The sequence below is a fragment of the Sprattus sprattus genome, assembly GCF_963457725.1.
Source record: "Sprattus sprattus genome assembly, chromosome: 15".
Taxonomy (NCBI): Eukaryota; Metazoa; Chordata; class Actinopteri; order Clupeiformes; family Clupeidae; genus Sprattus; species Sprattus sprattus.
The window spans coordinates 32,088,491-32,104,017 of NC_137913.1; the positions used below are offsets into that span (position 1 = coordinate 32,088,491).

At 41.2% G+C, this 15,527-nt stretch overlaps 1 protein-coding gene across 1 annotated transcript in view; it reads left to right on the top strand.

Moving 5' to 3' along the window:
- Window positions 1-11,831, top strand: part of LOC308375691 (NACHT, LRR and PYD domains-containing protein 12-like) — a gene marked incomplete at its 3' end in the record, with an annotated part of 34,007 nt that extends 22,176 nt beyond the window's left edge. Inside the window, exons 10-15 of the mRNA XM_080851875.1 lie at window positions 62-235; window positions 2,004-2,177; window positions 2,439-2,571; window positions 4,843-4,896; window positions 8,539-8,560; window positions 11,638-11,831. Coding sequence (XP_080708001.1) covers window positions 62-235; window positions 2,004-2,177; window positions 2,439-2,571; window positions 4,843-4,896; window positions 8,539-8,560; window positions 11,638-11,831 — 751 coding nt within the window. The remainder of the gene's footprint in view (window positions 1-61; window positions 236-2,003; window positions 2,178-2,438; window positions 2,572-4,842; window positions 4,897-8,538; window positions 8,561-11,637) is intronic.
- Window positions 11,832-15,527: the final 3,696 nt, after the last annotated feature.

The following is a 15,527-nucleotide window of genomic DNA, read 5'->3' on the forward strand; positions in this document are numbered from 1 at the left end:
TGCACTGGAAATGTCTTGTTGTGTTTGCCTTGACTAAATTATGACTATATTTTCACTTTAGACTCTCAGACTGCAGTATAACAGAGGAGGGCTATGCTAGTCTGGCTTCAGCCTTGAGGTTGAATCCCAATCATCTCAGAGAGCTGGATCTCAGAGGAAATGATCCAGGGAAATCAGGAGTGAAACTGCTTTTAGACCTAAAAGATGACCTGCAGTGTAAACTGAAAAATCTCAGGTAAGTTTATAACGAGACCAAGGCTTTTATTCAAACACTGCATGAAATGTGTGATTTACGACAGTCTTCGACCCTGTGTATTGCCGTAGAAGCCCACATTGGTGTGTCTTTCCCCATCCCACCCATGCTAAGCCATTTCTAGCATAACCTGCGATCTACCGTGGAAAACAGAAGGCAGGCGATTTCGACGTCTCATCTTTGCTCCTTGAATGTCGATATGTAATAGTATGGTGTTATTGAAACTTACTACGTGTAAAAAAGACTAGAAATTGAACGTTTATTATTCGAGTCTAAAGTTTCTAATGTTGCCTCGGGCGCCTTTAAGTGAACATAGGCTAATTAAAACTTCACATAAATCCACTAAACAATTCCGAATTCCCACGCTCCAGTAACAGAAGAGAAATACCCCGGAGGAGGGAGGAATGATAAACCAGTGACTTGCTCGCACCAACGAGCTAAATCCTTACCAGCAAAGTGGCTAAGCTGTTAGACACAGGTTCACAGTACCATTAACCTGAAGAGCGCAAGTTCGAAGCTCGCGAAGCTCGCGTAAGATTTCAAAATCTACCTGAAAAGTCACAGGTTAGATATTCACGAGTGTCAAACATGTCCCAAGTTGCGAAATGACTATCTCAATATCAGAGTAAGCCCGACTCTGTATAATTACCTGCCAAAAGTGAATCTCAAGAACATTACAGAGAGGAAGCTCCGGAATATGAGTGGAACAGCCTCGAAAGTGACATTACAACCCTCAAACTCTGAAAATGAAAGGCAAAGCAAGAATCGTTATAACCCCGAAATCAAAACCCTAAAGACAGAACTCTGAAAACGGAAGGCAAAACAAGAAATGTGATAACCCCGGAGCAAAACCCTAAAGACAGAATATTAATTAAATTATTATCGTGTACATTTTTATTTCATTTTTATGGGGCTATAGCTGTAAATGGGAGGGGATACGTTTTGTCAGTTGAAAGCTGACCAATAGACAGAATCTCATTCCGCCTCATCACAAGACGTTTTAATTCAATTCCTTGTCGTTTTCGACCAATGGCTGCAGCAGGGTGTGTGTGGCTAGACTGCTGACAGTCAATATGCTTATAAGAGCATTTCACACCTCTGTCAGCGGGAGGTGAGAAGTAACACATCGCCCCCCTGTCCCCTCTTGGCCTGTACGCGGGAAATTCCGGTAATTTGCGGCAGACGGATATTTCGGGGGAATATCCGATATATCAACCAGGAATGCTTATCATTCGCGGCTGTATCACAGCGTTTACGGGCCCTATAATCTTGCTTTTGGTGCAGTGAAAGTAGTTCAAATAAAAAGTAATGAGACTGTAATAACGAGTATATACGAATACATCTTCTTCAATGAAATTAACTTCAACCATTAGTGTCTTTATTTAATAGCCACACCTCATATTATGTCAAGCTGTTGACGTAGGGGGCATCACTAATGACAATAGATGAACGTTATATTGAAAGTGACAGGATGAGCTCAGCTGTTGCAGTGAAAACTGAGCCTGTAATATTTAAAGCTGCTGCACCAGGCAAAGCAGATTTATTGAACCAATAGACTATTCTAGTGTGTAGCAGTGCTTCCTCTACCATGAGAAAAACAAATACAGTATGTGACTCAGTTTACTTTTTTGATTTTTGTAAGAGACTGCCTTGGTAGGAGTTCAAATGTTTTTGTGTTTATTTAATTTAAGCACCAGTGTTGATGTTTTGTGTCAGACAGCATATATATTTATTGTATCTATTTGTACAGGTTCCTGAAGGGGAGTGCTGCTGAGGAAGGCTGTGCTGCTGTGGCTTCAGCTGTGGGTTCAAACCCCTTACTCATGACTGAGCTGAATCTGAGTAATCTCGTACCAAAAGCCTTGGGAGTGACTCAGCTGTGTGCTTTACTGGAGGATTCCCACTGCACGCTGCAGACACTGATGTAAGTGGATGCTGTCACATTCTCTTTGATTAATATACTGTACATTAGCTGCATTCTTCTTTTTTGGAGGGTCCCAAATGCAGACTGGCCTAATTTAGCAGTAGCTGGTCGCAGTGATGACAGATATTCAGGCAATGCTTCAAGTTAGAGTGCCAAATCCGATGTTCATTTCTTGAGATTTCTGTGGTGGCCTAATGGTGATGTTGGTTAGCCTCCAGTTGAGCATCACATGTTGGTGCACCATTTTGGATCATCTCCAAGGTGTGCCAACTTTGCACTAAGACAGACAGCTAGAGACAACAAGAGCACATTCCATCCCAAGTTCATAAGAACTATTGAGAACAATTTCAATGTTGATGGCTGCTTGAAGTCCCTCTCATCTGAACAGGAAGCAGTAGAGCTAGTCAAGGAGTTTACATCACTGTGTCAAAGGGAGGAACCTCACACTCGAACGAACATGCTATCGATAGTGCGCTCAATCTATGACCCACTTGGTTTCTTGTGCCCTCCCACTCTACCTGCAAAGTTGCTTCTTCAAAAGCTCTGCAGGAGTAAGCATGACTGGGACAGCAGAATACCTCAAGCTGCACCTGACGAATGGAGAAGATGGATCGAACGTCTTGATTCATCGGAGAACTTATAAGTGGCACAGTGTGTGAAACCATTTGGACCACTCAGACTTTTTTGATGCCAGTGATCTTGGATATGGCACTATAAGTTACTCCAGAATGACTGCCGACAATCATATGGTACACGTGTCCTTCAGGCTTAGTAAAGCAAGAGTGGCTCCTTTAAAACAGATGACCATCCCTGGCATAGAACTGGCAGCTGCAGTACTGGCTGTTAAAGTGGACAAAATGCTGAGAAGTTGTCCGAGAGCTTCAAGAGTCAGTCAGCCTTTAGGAAAGTCTCTGTATAAATAGCAAATGAGCAACAAGATTTCACCAAATGAGTGCCAAATAGAATCTCTCTCATAAGGGAAAACACAGATGTATCAAAATGGAACCAAACTGAACCCAGCTTACATGTCATCAAGAGGTGTGAGTGCAAAGACAGAAGAGGAATGGCCTCAAACCCCATGAAGTCCCTGTCACTCGCTCAGGATGACCCAGAGGTGAAAAGGGGCGACAGTGGTACAGGAGGTAAAGAAGTCGTTTAGTAATCAGAAGGTTGCTAGTTTGATACCCTGTCGAAGCGTCCTTGAGCAAGACACTAAACCCCTAATTGCTCCTGATGTACAGTGTGCCATCGGTGTAAAATGTGTAAAATCCTTGTCAGTCGCTTTGGATAAAAGTGTCTGCTAAATGATTAAATGTAAATGGAGCACCACTGTGTTCAGTTTTGGCACCAAAGACAAAAGAAAAGGAAAAACCAACAAACAAGCTATTAGAACACTTCTCTAGTTGGCACAAAGTAAGTAGAGTAGTGGCGTGGTATTTGAAGGGTATTTGAAGGGTTTTATAAGTTAAAGAACATTCTCTTGTCACACATAAATCAAGTGTAGTAATAAATGGCCATCATAGTGTTCTGTTACAGACAGAGATATTCAGATGTAATGGCAACATCATCGAAAGACTTTGAATAGTTAAAGTAGCATGTTATAGAGGGGGTTGGGGTGTTACATGCACAGCTCTCTGCATGAACATGAACGGAAGTTCCACGAGCAAGGTCAAAGTAATCAAACGGACATTTATTAAAAGTATAGTAGAAAAGTTAGTTTAATTGTCATAAAATAAAAGTGTAGTGCGAGTGGGTGTCTAATGGGTGGATATACAGTATGTCCAACAAACAAACATAAACGATGCGTCGAGGAGATGGAGCCTCCGGTGCACTGCGTCAAGGCCCTTTTTTTGTGGAGCTCATCAAGCCTTCATTCGACACACCTGTGGGCACCTGCGCAGATTCTGCTCCCCAGCTGTGGAAGAGCACTGATAGCAGGGGGCGGGGCAGACCAGGCTGGGTCGTGACAGGGGAAAGGTGCAATCGCTGAGGGTCATCCGATTAGAATGAAGAAAACAGGGAGACCTGGACATCCAGTTGAATCTGAACTCTTTCTATTAAATACTTGTAAACAACGATGAATAAATTGAGGTGAGATTGGGTGTATGTTTGTGAGGTTATGAAAGGAAAGCACAAACAGAAAATATACATTCATACCCTACCCTGTAGTACCAACCTACTCAACTGAAAGACTAACAAACAAGCGCACGTACACACACACACAAACACACTCATATACCAACTCAAACACACAAACTCACACAAACACAAAAACTCGCACAAATGCACAAACTCACACAAACACACTCACACACACACACGCTAACACACATACACATACGTCACATACAAACTCACACACACATACTTACAAACTCACCCACACACACACACACTAAAACACCTGCACACAAACACACACTAAAACACCAATTTACACACAGACACACACACACAGAAATACATACAAACAAACATACATACACACTTACAAATACACAGTTTTTGTTGTCTAAAGGAAATACATTAAAAAAAATCCTTTTCTCTCTACAGCTTTGGAGACTGCAGTATTACAGAAGAGGGCTTCAGTTCTCTTGCATCAGCACTGAGATCAAACCCCTCACACATGAGAAAGCTGCTGCTGTGGAGGACTAAAGCAGGAGACTCAGGAGTGAAGCATCTTTCTTCTCTTCTGGAGAATCCAACCTGTAAACTGGAGGTACTAAGGTGAGTATCACAAGACCAAATACAAGAGTTAATATCAGTGAATTTGATGGTGATAGTGAACTCCCATCCTCTTCACATGCAAATGGGTAATAATGATTCAGCAGTAAAGTTCATATCAGCATAGTGGATGTGTAGTGCAGATCAGCATAGTGTATGTGTAGTGCAGATCAGATCAGTAAAGTGTATGTGTAGTGCAGATCATCATAGTGTGTGTGTAGTGCAGAACAGCATGGTGTAGTTGTTACGCCCGTCTACACCCCTACTGGCTTTGCAGTGGCAGTGCAATGGTCTTTAGGTGGTGAATGGGCGTAATTTGCTTGATTGTCCACACCTGACGACCTGTGGATTAAAGCCATGCTGTTTGCCTTCAGAGAGGGCTGGCATTCTCACCATGCATTGGAAGCTGGTGAACACCATGCGGTTGGTGCGGCTGTTTTGCATTCACTATTTTATTCACTACTTTTAAGCTATATATAAATAAAACTTTATTTTCGTACAACTCTGTGGTCTGGCTCTTCATTTGTTGCGGCTCAAGAGCCGGGTCGTAACAGTAGTGCAGATCAGCATAGTGTATGTCAGAATCAGAATCAGAATCGGAAACAGATTTATTGTCAAGTAGGTATGCGCCTACCTGAAATTTGTTCTGGTGCATAGGTGCATACAGTAAACATAAAAACATAAAAACACAAACATACACACACAATAAGTAAGTACTACACATAACATAAAAACATAGGAACACATGTGTAGTGCAGATCATTATAGTGTAGTGCAGATCAGCATAGTGTGTGTGTAGTGCAGATCAGCATAGTGTGTGTAGTGCAGATCAGCATAGTGTTTGTGTAGTGCAGATCAGCATATTGTGTGTGTAGTGCAGATCAGCATAGTGTGTGTGTAGTTTAGATCAGCATAGTGTATGTGTAGTGCAGATCAGCATAGTGTGTGTGTAGTGCAGATCAGCATAGTGTATGTGTAGTGCAGATCAGTTCAGCATAGTGTGTGTGTAGGGCAGATCAGATCAGCATAGTGTGTGTGTAGTGCAGATCAGAACAGCATAGTGTGTGTGTAGTGCAGATCAGATCAGCATAGTGTGTTTGTAGTGCAGATCATCATAGTGTGTGTGTAGTGCAGATCAGATCAGCATAGTGGGTGTGTAATGTAAAAATGACAGAAAGGGAGCTAAGGAAGAAATGTGCTGCAGCCAGCCCCAGTAGCTGCAGGACCAGAGCATCCAGAAAAGAGAGTGAGCTCAACATCAGGAGCTGTTTTAAAGTGTCCCACCAATCGGCTGCCATCTAGCCACATTGGCCAGACCAGACAGCTCCCCCTGCAGACCGGATGGAGAGGGACAGCTCAAAGTCTTACTATGACAAGGGTTTGAGTGAGGCAGACCCTTCAAGGCAAAGCCGGGTGTGACACTCTCACATACTTACAAATACATACACTGGTGTTTGTCTGCAAAGCAGACTGTGTGTAGAGCGGTAAATACAGCGGTAAAACACTTCTTACCACACTCCCTTCCCATCTTTATCATACATACATTAACACACACACAATATCAAGAACATTTTTTAACAGTAACATTTTATTATTTAAAAGCAAACTTTTCTCTCTACTGTCTGTCATACTTAATTAAATTGAGATTCACAAGACCAAGTACTGACTGCTGACAGTGAATTTTCATGTTCCCTCTCGCACACACATGCAACATATAATATAGAGACACACACACATATCACATCATTTTGAAACCCAAAATCATTTACTGTATTACACTCACATACTGTACTTTGTACATTAATACTCTCCCCTTTCAGAAATATGGATGTGGTTTATGTTGATGTCTCACATGTCCAGCATGCACAGAACACATGAGGTAATAACTGCTTCCCTCTTAGTCCTCATGTGTGTCCCTCAGCTGATCTAATAGAGTCTTTCCTTCTTTCTCTCTACAGCCTGAGGAGCTGCAGTATTACAGGTGAAGGCTTCAGATCTTTATTATCAGCAGTGAGATCAAACCCATCAGCCCTCAGAGAGCTTAGCCTGAGGGGGAATCAGCCTGGACTCTCAACAATGCAGCTGCTCTCTGAACTTCAGAAAGATCCCAATTGTAAACATATCTACATAGAGATCTAGACCCTCATGAATCCATTCACATTTTATTCCACATTAAATATTCCTCTACACTGTGTATAAAACAAATAATGACATCTGATGTAAATATGCGTTCTCATTAGTTACTGGAATGATTAGTGACATTATGAAGTCACTCCATATATGATATACTGTAGTTGTCCAACAACTCCTTTCCACTGTACCTGTCTTTGTTTAGGAAGAAATAATGTTACTCCTATCTCTGTACTCCACTTGACTGTTAATATAATCCCTCTCCCTTGTATACTACTTTCATCACGATGCTATTTGAAGCAATATGTATGTTTTTTAACCCTTGTATGGTATTCGGGTCTGTGGGACATATAGTAGTTGTCCAACTGCTCCTTTCCACTGTACCTGTCTTTGTTTAGGAAGAAATTATGTTACTCCTATCTCTGTACTCTGTACTTTCGTCACGATTCTATTTGAAGGAATATGTATGTTTTTTTAAAGTAACCAATGAAATCAGAGTTTGTCAGTAGTGTTTTATAAAGAATGTTTTCATTCATATTCCCTTAATTCTAATATTGATAAGAAACATAACCGATGAAAACAGATTAACCCTTCCAGCACGAAGGAGCCCCGTGGGGCACTTTCTGGTATTTTTATTAATAGAATTTAAAATCTCAGCAAGTTTTTGTTCTACAAACATAAAACTAACACCCACAGCAATCTTGAACCCTTTACTTTTTAAATATATACAGTTTGAAACTAAAGTATAAATAATCACTTTGTAAGGAGGATATAACTAATCCCTTGCAAATTTCAGCCTCTGAGTGAGGTTTTGACCCTCCCATTAGCAAATGACAACTATTCATATGATAAGAGCATGGTAATTCAGTGATCACCATTGGTTCCTGATGTGTCAAGAAAACCTGTAGGGGGTAGTGGGGCACAAAGACATTCCAGGGCTATTACGTCATGGCCATTGTCATTTGACCAAGGTGTCCCAGAATGTTCACACCTCTCTCATCAATATGCATAGTGGTCGAAGTGAAGAAAAGTGTCACTTTCTATAATACTTCTAATTAGTATAGAAACCACACACACTTTCTGAATGCTAAACTCACCTATGTGGAGCAAACACCTATGTTTACAAGGTTCAGAGTAAAAAAGAAAACTTCCAAAATATTAACAATGTGTTTTTGTACAAAGTCTGAGCACCTCTAAAACTAGATTTCATTTTAGTGTCTTTAGATTTCATTTTAATAAAAAAAACTAGTTTTACTACATTCCTTTTACTTTCATTCATTTTTTGCTGAGGTGTTCTAGAATATAATCATAAATGCCACTTTGGCCTCATGGTTTTTAGTTGGGTGAAATATACAAAAATATCAGCATTGGCAGAATACTTAACAGAGTCAAAAAAGGCCTTAGTGTTGGAAGTGTTAATGTTTATTGTTCAATGATTCTGTATTTGTGGTCATTGGGAGTTCACGTGGAAAATAGTCTGTGTGTGATTCCACTGTGTGCTCTTCAGCACCGCCTGCAGGAGACCAGAGGTAAGTGCACTTACAGAGGGTAAAGCAGCAGTGCAGTGCAATACCAACAATGTACACCAGAGGTCATAAAAGAGAAAAGACATTTAGGAGTAAATGAGACACGACTTTTGCCTGCAAATGACATGCTCAATATGATGGTGAGATTAATGTGGAATAAACAAAAAAAAACAGGGTGGAGATGCAATTGGAGCCATGCAGCAGGCAACTGCCAGTCAAACTGCAAGTTAACATCTGGATGTAATACAAGTATTGTACACTGGAGGGCACTCTTCACGATACAATACATACTGAACAAAAGTGTCTTAAAAACTTTTATATATATTTACACAATATAGATGTAGGCAACATGGAGACTAGAGAAGAAAAAAATGTATATTTTCTGCATGGAATTACGCCCCGGGCGAGACCCCCCTCCGAGAGTTGCTGTGGCCAAGGGGTTTTTGACCACATACCACATCACACATCAGGCAGAAATGAAGGTAATCTGTTATAACAGTGTGCCTTGGTTTCAGTGCAATGTGAAATGAACATAATAAAGATATATGATGTCATAAAGACTTTTCAGGTTTAGTTATTTCTTTCCATACAGATGTTTGTATTTCTGCTCAGGTCTTGTGCTTTAGGTGTCTTTAGTGTGTCTCCGTCATATGGAAGAGAGACACTTAAATCAGGGCCAAGTCTTAAAATAAATAATTGTAATCACACATGATCAGAAGTATCATTACAGTATTAATTTAACATAATTTTATCGAGTAGCCACTTATCCAAACCCAAATCTGCTGATTTTCTCCTTCTATGCTTTGCCTGGGTACTGACAGCGGCAATGAGGTTTTTAATGAGCCTTCAATAATGTTAAAAACATCACTTTGAGGTGGACATGGAAAATACAGTTAGAACAACAGCTGAGACAGACAAGGAGGGTCATCACTGATTCATGATCATCTATTGTCCATAATCAGAGGATTTAGGATTTTTTTACAGGCTTTTTGACAGGTTAAAGACAATACATTTTGTGATAACTGATCACTGTCTTAGTTACGCGTCCAGCAGATCAGAATGGGCTTTCAATCTGAACAACTGCCAAGTCCTGAGGTGCCTAAACAAAGTCGACATACTAATGATTATACCATCTAATACCATTATTTTAAGGCATCTCCCAATGTCTCAAACAAAACCAAAAAAAGGTGGATTAAACTAAACAGGCAGCATATATTTGTTTTCATGAAAGTTTTCCAATGTGAGCCTAGCTGTTTTTCTGAATTTCTGTTTTTTATAAATTAACAATAATAAACTTAATAAAATTAATTTAGAAAAACAGTGAATGAATTTCGCTTCCGTAGTTATGCATTTGTGTTTACAGTTTACAAAAATGGAAAATTAAGAAATGTGTTTTGGCGATGAAGGCAAATTGTAACTAGTGTTCGAGACTTTTATTCTGGTACATCTTGCTCTAGATTTGGCCGGAAGTAAGGGCACCAAATCTGACAGATCACGGAACCACGAAACACTGCTGAAGGACCGCTTTCTGAGTGGGAATTGTGATTATGTTTCTGTTTGATTTCTATTCCATTTTACTATCAGTCTATCAATATCGAGGTTCTCAAATGTGTAGCTTTATCTTAGATTATTTTATTAGAAGTAGTTCTAAACGGGAGAACCAGGTTGCTCGTTGATAAATGATGGTACTATTTTTGAAGTTAAAGTAACACTATGCAACAATTTGACACTTTTTGAGGTATGGTTTTATAGGCAACTGGTTTTGGTACCATATTCAATTTCATTTTGATAGCACATGATCATGTGTGATCAACACACACACACTCACAAAAGCTCTCCCTCTTCCTCTCGCTTTCTCTCTCTGGAGTTCTCAGTCTGTGTACGTTGTGAATTCCCCTACAAAGAATATGGAGCTCTATGCTTGGTGTACAATAGAAACAACTTTCAATCAGTTTTAATCTGGCTTCACTTTATTATGGTATTTCACTGGGAGAGGTTGGGCAAAGGGTCTCTCCAAATGGTATTATTAGAGTTGGGCTGAAGACAAAGGAGGCAGAGGATAAAATAGTGAAATAGTGACTGATTGTCATAGACGTCTCGACACAGAAAATTAATGTTCAACCAGGTTTAATAAGACTCTGCCAGGGAAACTAACAGGGAAAATCAACAAACTGAGCGGGCGCTCAGAAGTATCCTCAATTAATTACACTTACACACAATATCTTTCTAGGAATGCAACAAAATGCATAGAAATGTGACTCTGGGGAAGAAAATAACTAAGGAGAAACACAAACTCAGGTGATATAAACACAAACTAAGGAGATATTCACTTATTCAGTGAAAGAGCGCAGGGGCGAGGAACAGAACATGGAGACTCACTGTGGGCCTCGAGATGGAAACCAAGGAACGAAGGAGATCGTATGCATCCCCAGTGTTGCCTGTATGAATGTGAGCATGAATGTGTGTTTTTAATTAAATTAGTTTAATGTTATTTTTATTTATAATTTTTTTTTTGTGCTGAATAGTCTTATTTCCTTTGCTGTCATGGAGCCAAAGGAGGGTGGTATATCTAGCCTTATTTTGATCAATAACTGTTTTGTGTAGTGTGGCTGAATATAAGAATTTCTACTTGTGTATTTATTATTAGTTAGTACATGATCGTGATGAAATGTGTGTTAATGGAATTATTTATTGACCTTTAACAGGTGTGGAATTAGATAGATAGATAGATAGATAGATGGATACTTTATTGATCCTGAGGGATATTAAGGTCATCCAGTAGCTTACACTTAAAAACAAACATGAATCACAATAAATACAAATTACTGTATATAGCTAGCCTGTTTCCATATGTACAGCCAGAGGGCACTATTTGTATATTTATCCTCAATCAGCATGAAGCCCTTTAAACCAGCCTCTATAGCCTCTATTGCTCTTCCCTCCAGTGTCTTTAAGCCAGCCTCTATAGCCTCTATTGCTCTTCCCCCCAGTGTCTTTAAGCCAGCCTCTATAGCCTCTATTGCTCTTCCCCACAGTGTCTTTAAACCAGCCTCTAAAGCCTCTATTGCTCTTCCCCCCAGAGTCCCCCCAAGGTCGCCGCTCCAGGTCGCCGCTCAAGGCCGCCTCTCAAGGCCGCCGCTCAAGGTCGCCGCTCAAGGCCGCCGCTCAAGGTCGCCGCTCAAGGTCGCCGCTCAAGGTCGCCGCTCAAGGTCGCCGCTCAAGGCCGCCGCTCAAGGTCGCCGCTCAAGGTCGCCTCGGTGTGGGTCCTGCCTAGGCAGACGACGCACCGGCGGTGGCGGTCGCCCTTGTCTCTCTGGTGCCCACAGTCGGGGTACGCCTGCCTGGACATCGTATCTGAAATGAAAAGAAAGTTAGCAAGAGTACACTATCACAACGGGACAGGTTGGTTACAGGGACCTCTATGGATAGTTTGGGTTTTCCGTGCACATAAACATGGAGAGCAAAACCTTAGAAAAAGAGGTTTATCATGTTGCATGTTATCTTAACCCAAACAATACAAATGAATGTGTGCCTGAGGTGCTTTATTCTGCTTTTGTTGTTCCTATGGAGGTCACAGTTCAGAGCGACATACTAGGGCAGCAGTCTGCGTAGCTGTAACAGGCTAGAGTGACAGCTCTATGCTCATGTGTGTGAAATTCTGTGTGAGTTCTGGCTGTTGGTGTTATGATATGGAAGTCCCCTGTGTCCAGTACTGTGACGGGAGGGAAACCAGAATAGAAAACTAAAAAAAGAAAAAGAGGAAGACTCTCTCCTCCGCTCTTTCTCTCACATGCCCTCATGATCACAAAGTCACTGACTCACACCCACAGATACACAGTATATTTGTCAAACACACATTTGTACGTACATTCACATACACACACACACACACACACTTACACACACACACACACACAAACACATACAGACAAACATGTGGTAAAAAAACATGTAGGCAACAAAAGTGAAGATGCTGCTTTATTCACGACACTGACTGCGGAAAGTTACTAGCACCACAAGGGTCAAGCAACAAATCCAAAGCTCTGTGGTGCAAGGCCCCTTCTTATTACAAACCGAACTCATGCATATATACAGTCCCTTTAATTCAGTGAAATACACAGAGATACATGCATATAACCGAGCAGGTTTGGCTGGCTTCTATCAAGATTAGGAACTAGTCACGACTCGAGGGGGGTTCTTACAAATGACTTCATGCATCATTCTGTCCTCCTATTGTTGTCATAACAAGCTCCACCCCGTGGTGTCAGTTATGTATGTCAGCAGCCTATTCTCCTACTGTTCAGGCCGGGTATGTGGTTCATGTCTGCCTAAGGACGGTCCCCATGGTCCTGATAAAATGTTCCTCATTAGAACCAGGAATTCGATTCAAACTCACAGACAGTAAAATAAAACCTTAGGGTGTATAACACACAAGAAAAACCTACACACACACACACACACACACACACACACACACACACACACACACACACACACACACACAATCTATTTATATCCATCTCCCACCAACAGAGTGTTTATATCTACTCCCTCTGGGCTCCTTCTCCTCTCTCTCTCTCTCACTCTCTCTCTCCCTCTCACCCTCTCTCTCTCTCTACCTCTCTCTCTCTCTCCCTCTCACCCTCTCTCTCTCTCTACCTCTCTCTCTCTCTCACTCTACCTCTCTCTCTCTCTGTCTCTGTCTCTCCCTCTCTCTCTCTGTCTCTCTCTCTCTCTCTCTCACTCTACCTCTCTCTCTCTGTCTCTGTCTCTCCCCCCCCCCCCTTTCTCTCTCTCAAATTCAAATTCAAATGAGCTTTATTGGCATGACAAATATAGTTTGCATTGCCAAAGCATAGCACAGACATAAATCTACACATATCAACAGACAAAAGTGTGTGTGTGTGTGTGTGTGCGTGTGTGTGTGTGATTGTGTGTGTGTGTGTGTGTGACTGTGGGGGTGTGTGTGTGCTTGTGTGTGTGTGTGTGTGTGTGTGTGTGTGTGTAGAGCTTCACAGACCACAATCACCGTCCCTTGCCCTATGGCATTCACAGACAAATTTGGCAGCAAGACCCGCTGTCTGTCCCTGCTGTCCAAGCAAGACTGACATCTTTTCCCGTTCCTCTAGATTTTGGAAGCCTGGGATTAGGCTCGTAAACCTGTCAAAGTATGACTTCCTTATATTATTGAATTTCTCACAGTGAAGAAGAAAGTGCACCTCTGTCTCGACCTCACCTGTTACGCAGTGACCACATATTCGTTGCTCTCTTGGCAGCCAGGATTTTCTTTGTCTGCCTTTTTCTATGGCAAGATAGTGGTCACTTAGTCTGTATTAGGTCAGGATCTGTCTCTGCTTTATACCTCTAACAGTAAAGAGATATTCTTCCAATTGGTATTCTGATTTTATGGACCGGTAACATTCTAATTTGCCTTGTTTTTTTGTCTCCTTTTGCCAATGTTCAAGATATTTTTCTTTAGATTCTTGAATGATCGTATTGGTGTTCAGTTTGAAAGCAGCGCTTGTCTGAGAGAAGTTATTAATGACTGTTAGGGGGAGATTAGTTAGTCTCAGTACAAGCTGACTTAGAGGACTCTTTTCAGGGTTCAGATCTTGAGTTTTTACTGCATTAAAGTGCAGTGTGTCAGTGGGACTTGTTTGTAGATGTATCCAGAATTTGAGTGCTCTTTTTTGCATGTTGATGGCCAATGGGAATCTGCCTAGTTCTGCTCTGCATGCATTTGTTGGTGTTTTCTTTTGGATTTTTAAGATCAATCGGCAGAAATCTGCATGTAAGCTTTCTATAGGATGTTTGTCCCATCTAGTGTAGCTATGCTCACTGAGTGGACCCCATACCTCACTTCCATACAGCGCAATGGGCTGGATTACACAATCAAAGATTTTGCACCAAACTTGAATTGGTATGTTTATGTTCCAGAATTTTCTTTTTATTGCATATAGTGCTCTGCGAGCCTTTTCTTTTAGTGCATTCACTGCCATGCTGAAACTCCCTGATGCAGATATAATCAAGCCAAGGTAAGTGTACTGCATCGTGTGATCTAGGGCGGTGCTGCCTAGATTAAAATGGTATCTGTGTTCCTGACATCTGGGCTTCTTTTGGAATACCATAATGTTTGTCTTTTTTAGGTTTACTGTCAGGGCCCATTGCTGACAGTATTTCTCTAGCAGGTCCAGGTGCTGTTGTAGTCCCTGTGCAGTGGGAGACATCAGCACCAGGTCATCTGCATAGAGGAGGAATTTAATTTCTTTGTCTTTTAGGGTAAGGCCAGGAGCTGTAGACTGTTCCAACTGTACCGCTAACTCATTGATGTAAATATTGAACAGAGTTGGACTGAGGCTACAGCCCTGCCTCACCCCTCTTTTTTGGGTGAAGTATTCTGTAATTTTGTCACCAATTTTCACAGCATTTCTGTTTTCAGAGTACATTTCCTTAACTAGTTGGTAAACTTTACCCCCTACACCGCTTTGTAGAAGTTTATAAAATAGTCCTTCATGCCAGATTGAATCAAATGCTTTTTTGAAATCAACAAAACAAGCAAATAATTTTCCTTTTTGTGTTTGGTTTACATGTTTAGTTACTAGGGTGTGTAGAGTGTAAATGTGGTCCGTAGTGCGGTAACTTGGAAGAAATCCGATTTGACCTTTGCTGAGGACATTGTGCTCCTTAAGGAATGCTGCTATTCGTTCATTGATGATGCTGCTAAACACCTTCCCCAGACTACTGTTCACACAGATGCCTCTGAAATTATTGGGGTCTAGTTTATCTCCACTTTTATAGATGGGTGTAATATACCCTTGGCTCCAGGTGTCAGGAAAACAGCCAGAGGTTAAGATGAGATTGAACAGTTTGAGGATAGCCCTTTGCAGTTCAGGGGTGCTGTTTTTAATCATTTCTCCTCTGATGTGATCAGGGCCACAGGATTTTTTCGTTTTGAGTTTTTTAATTACAG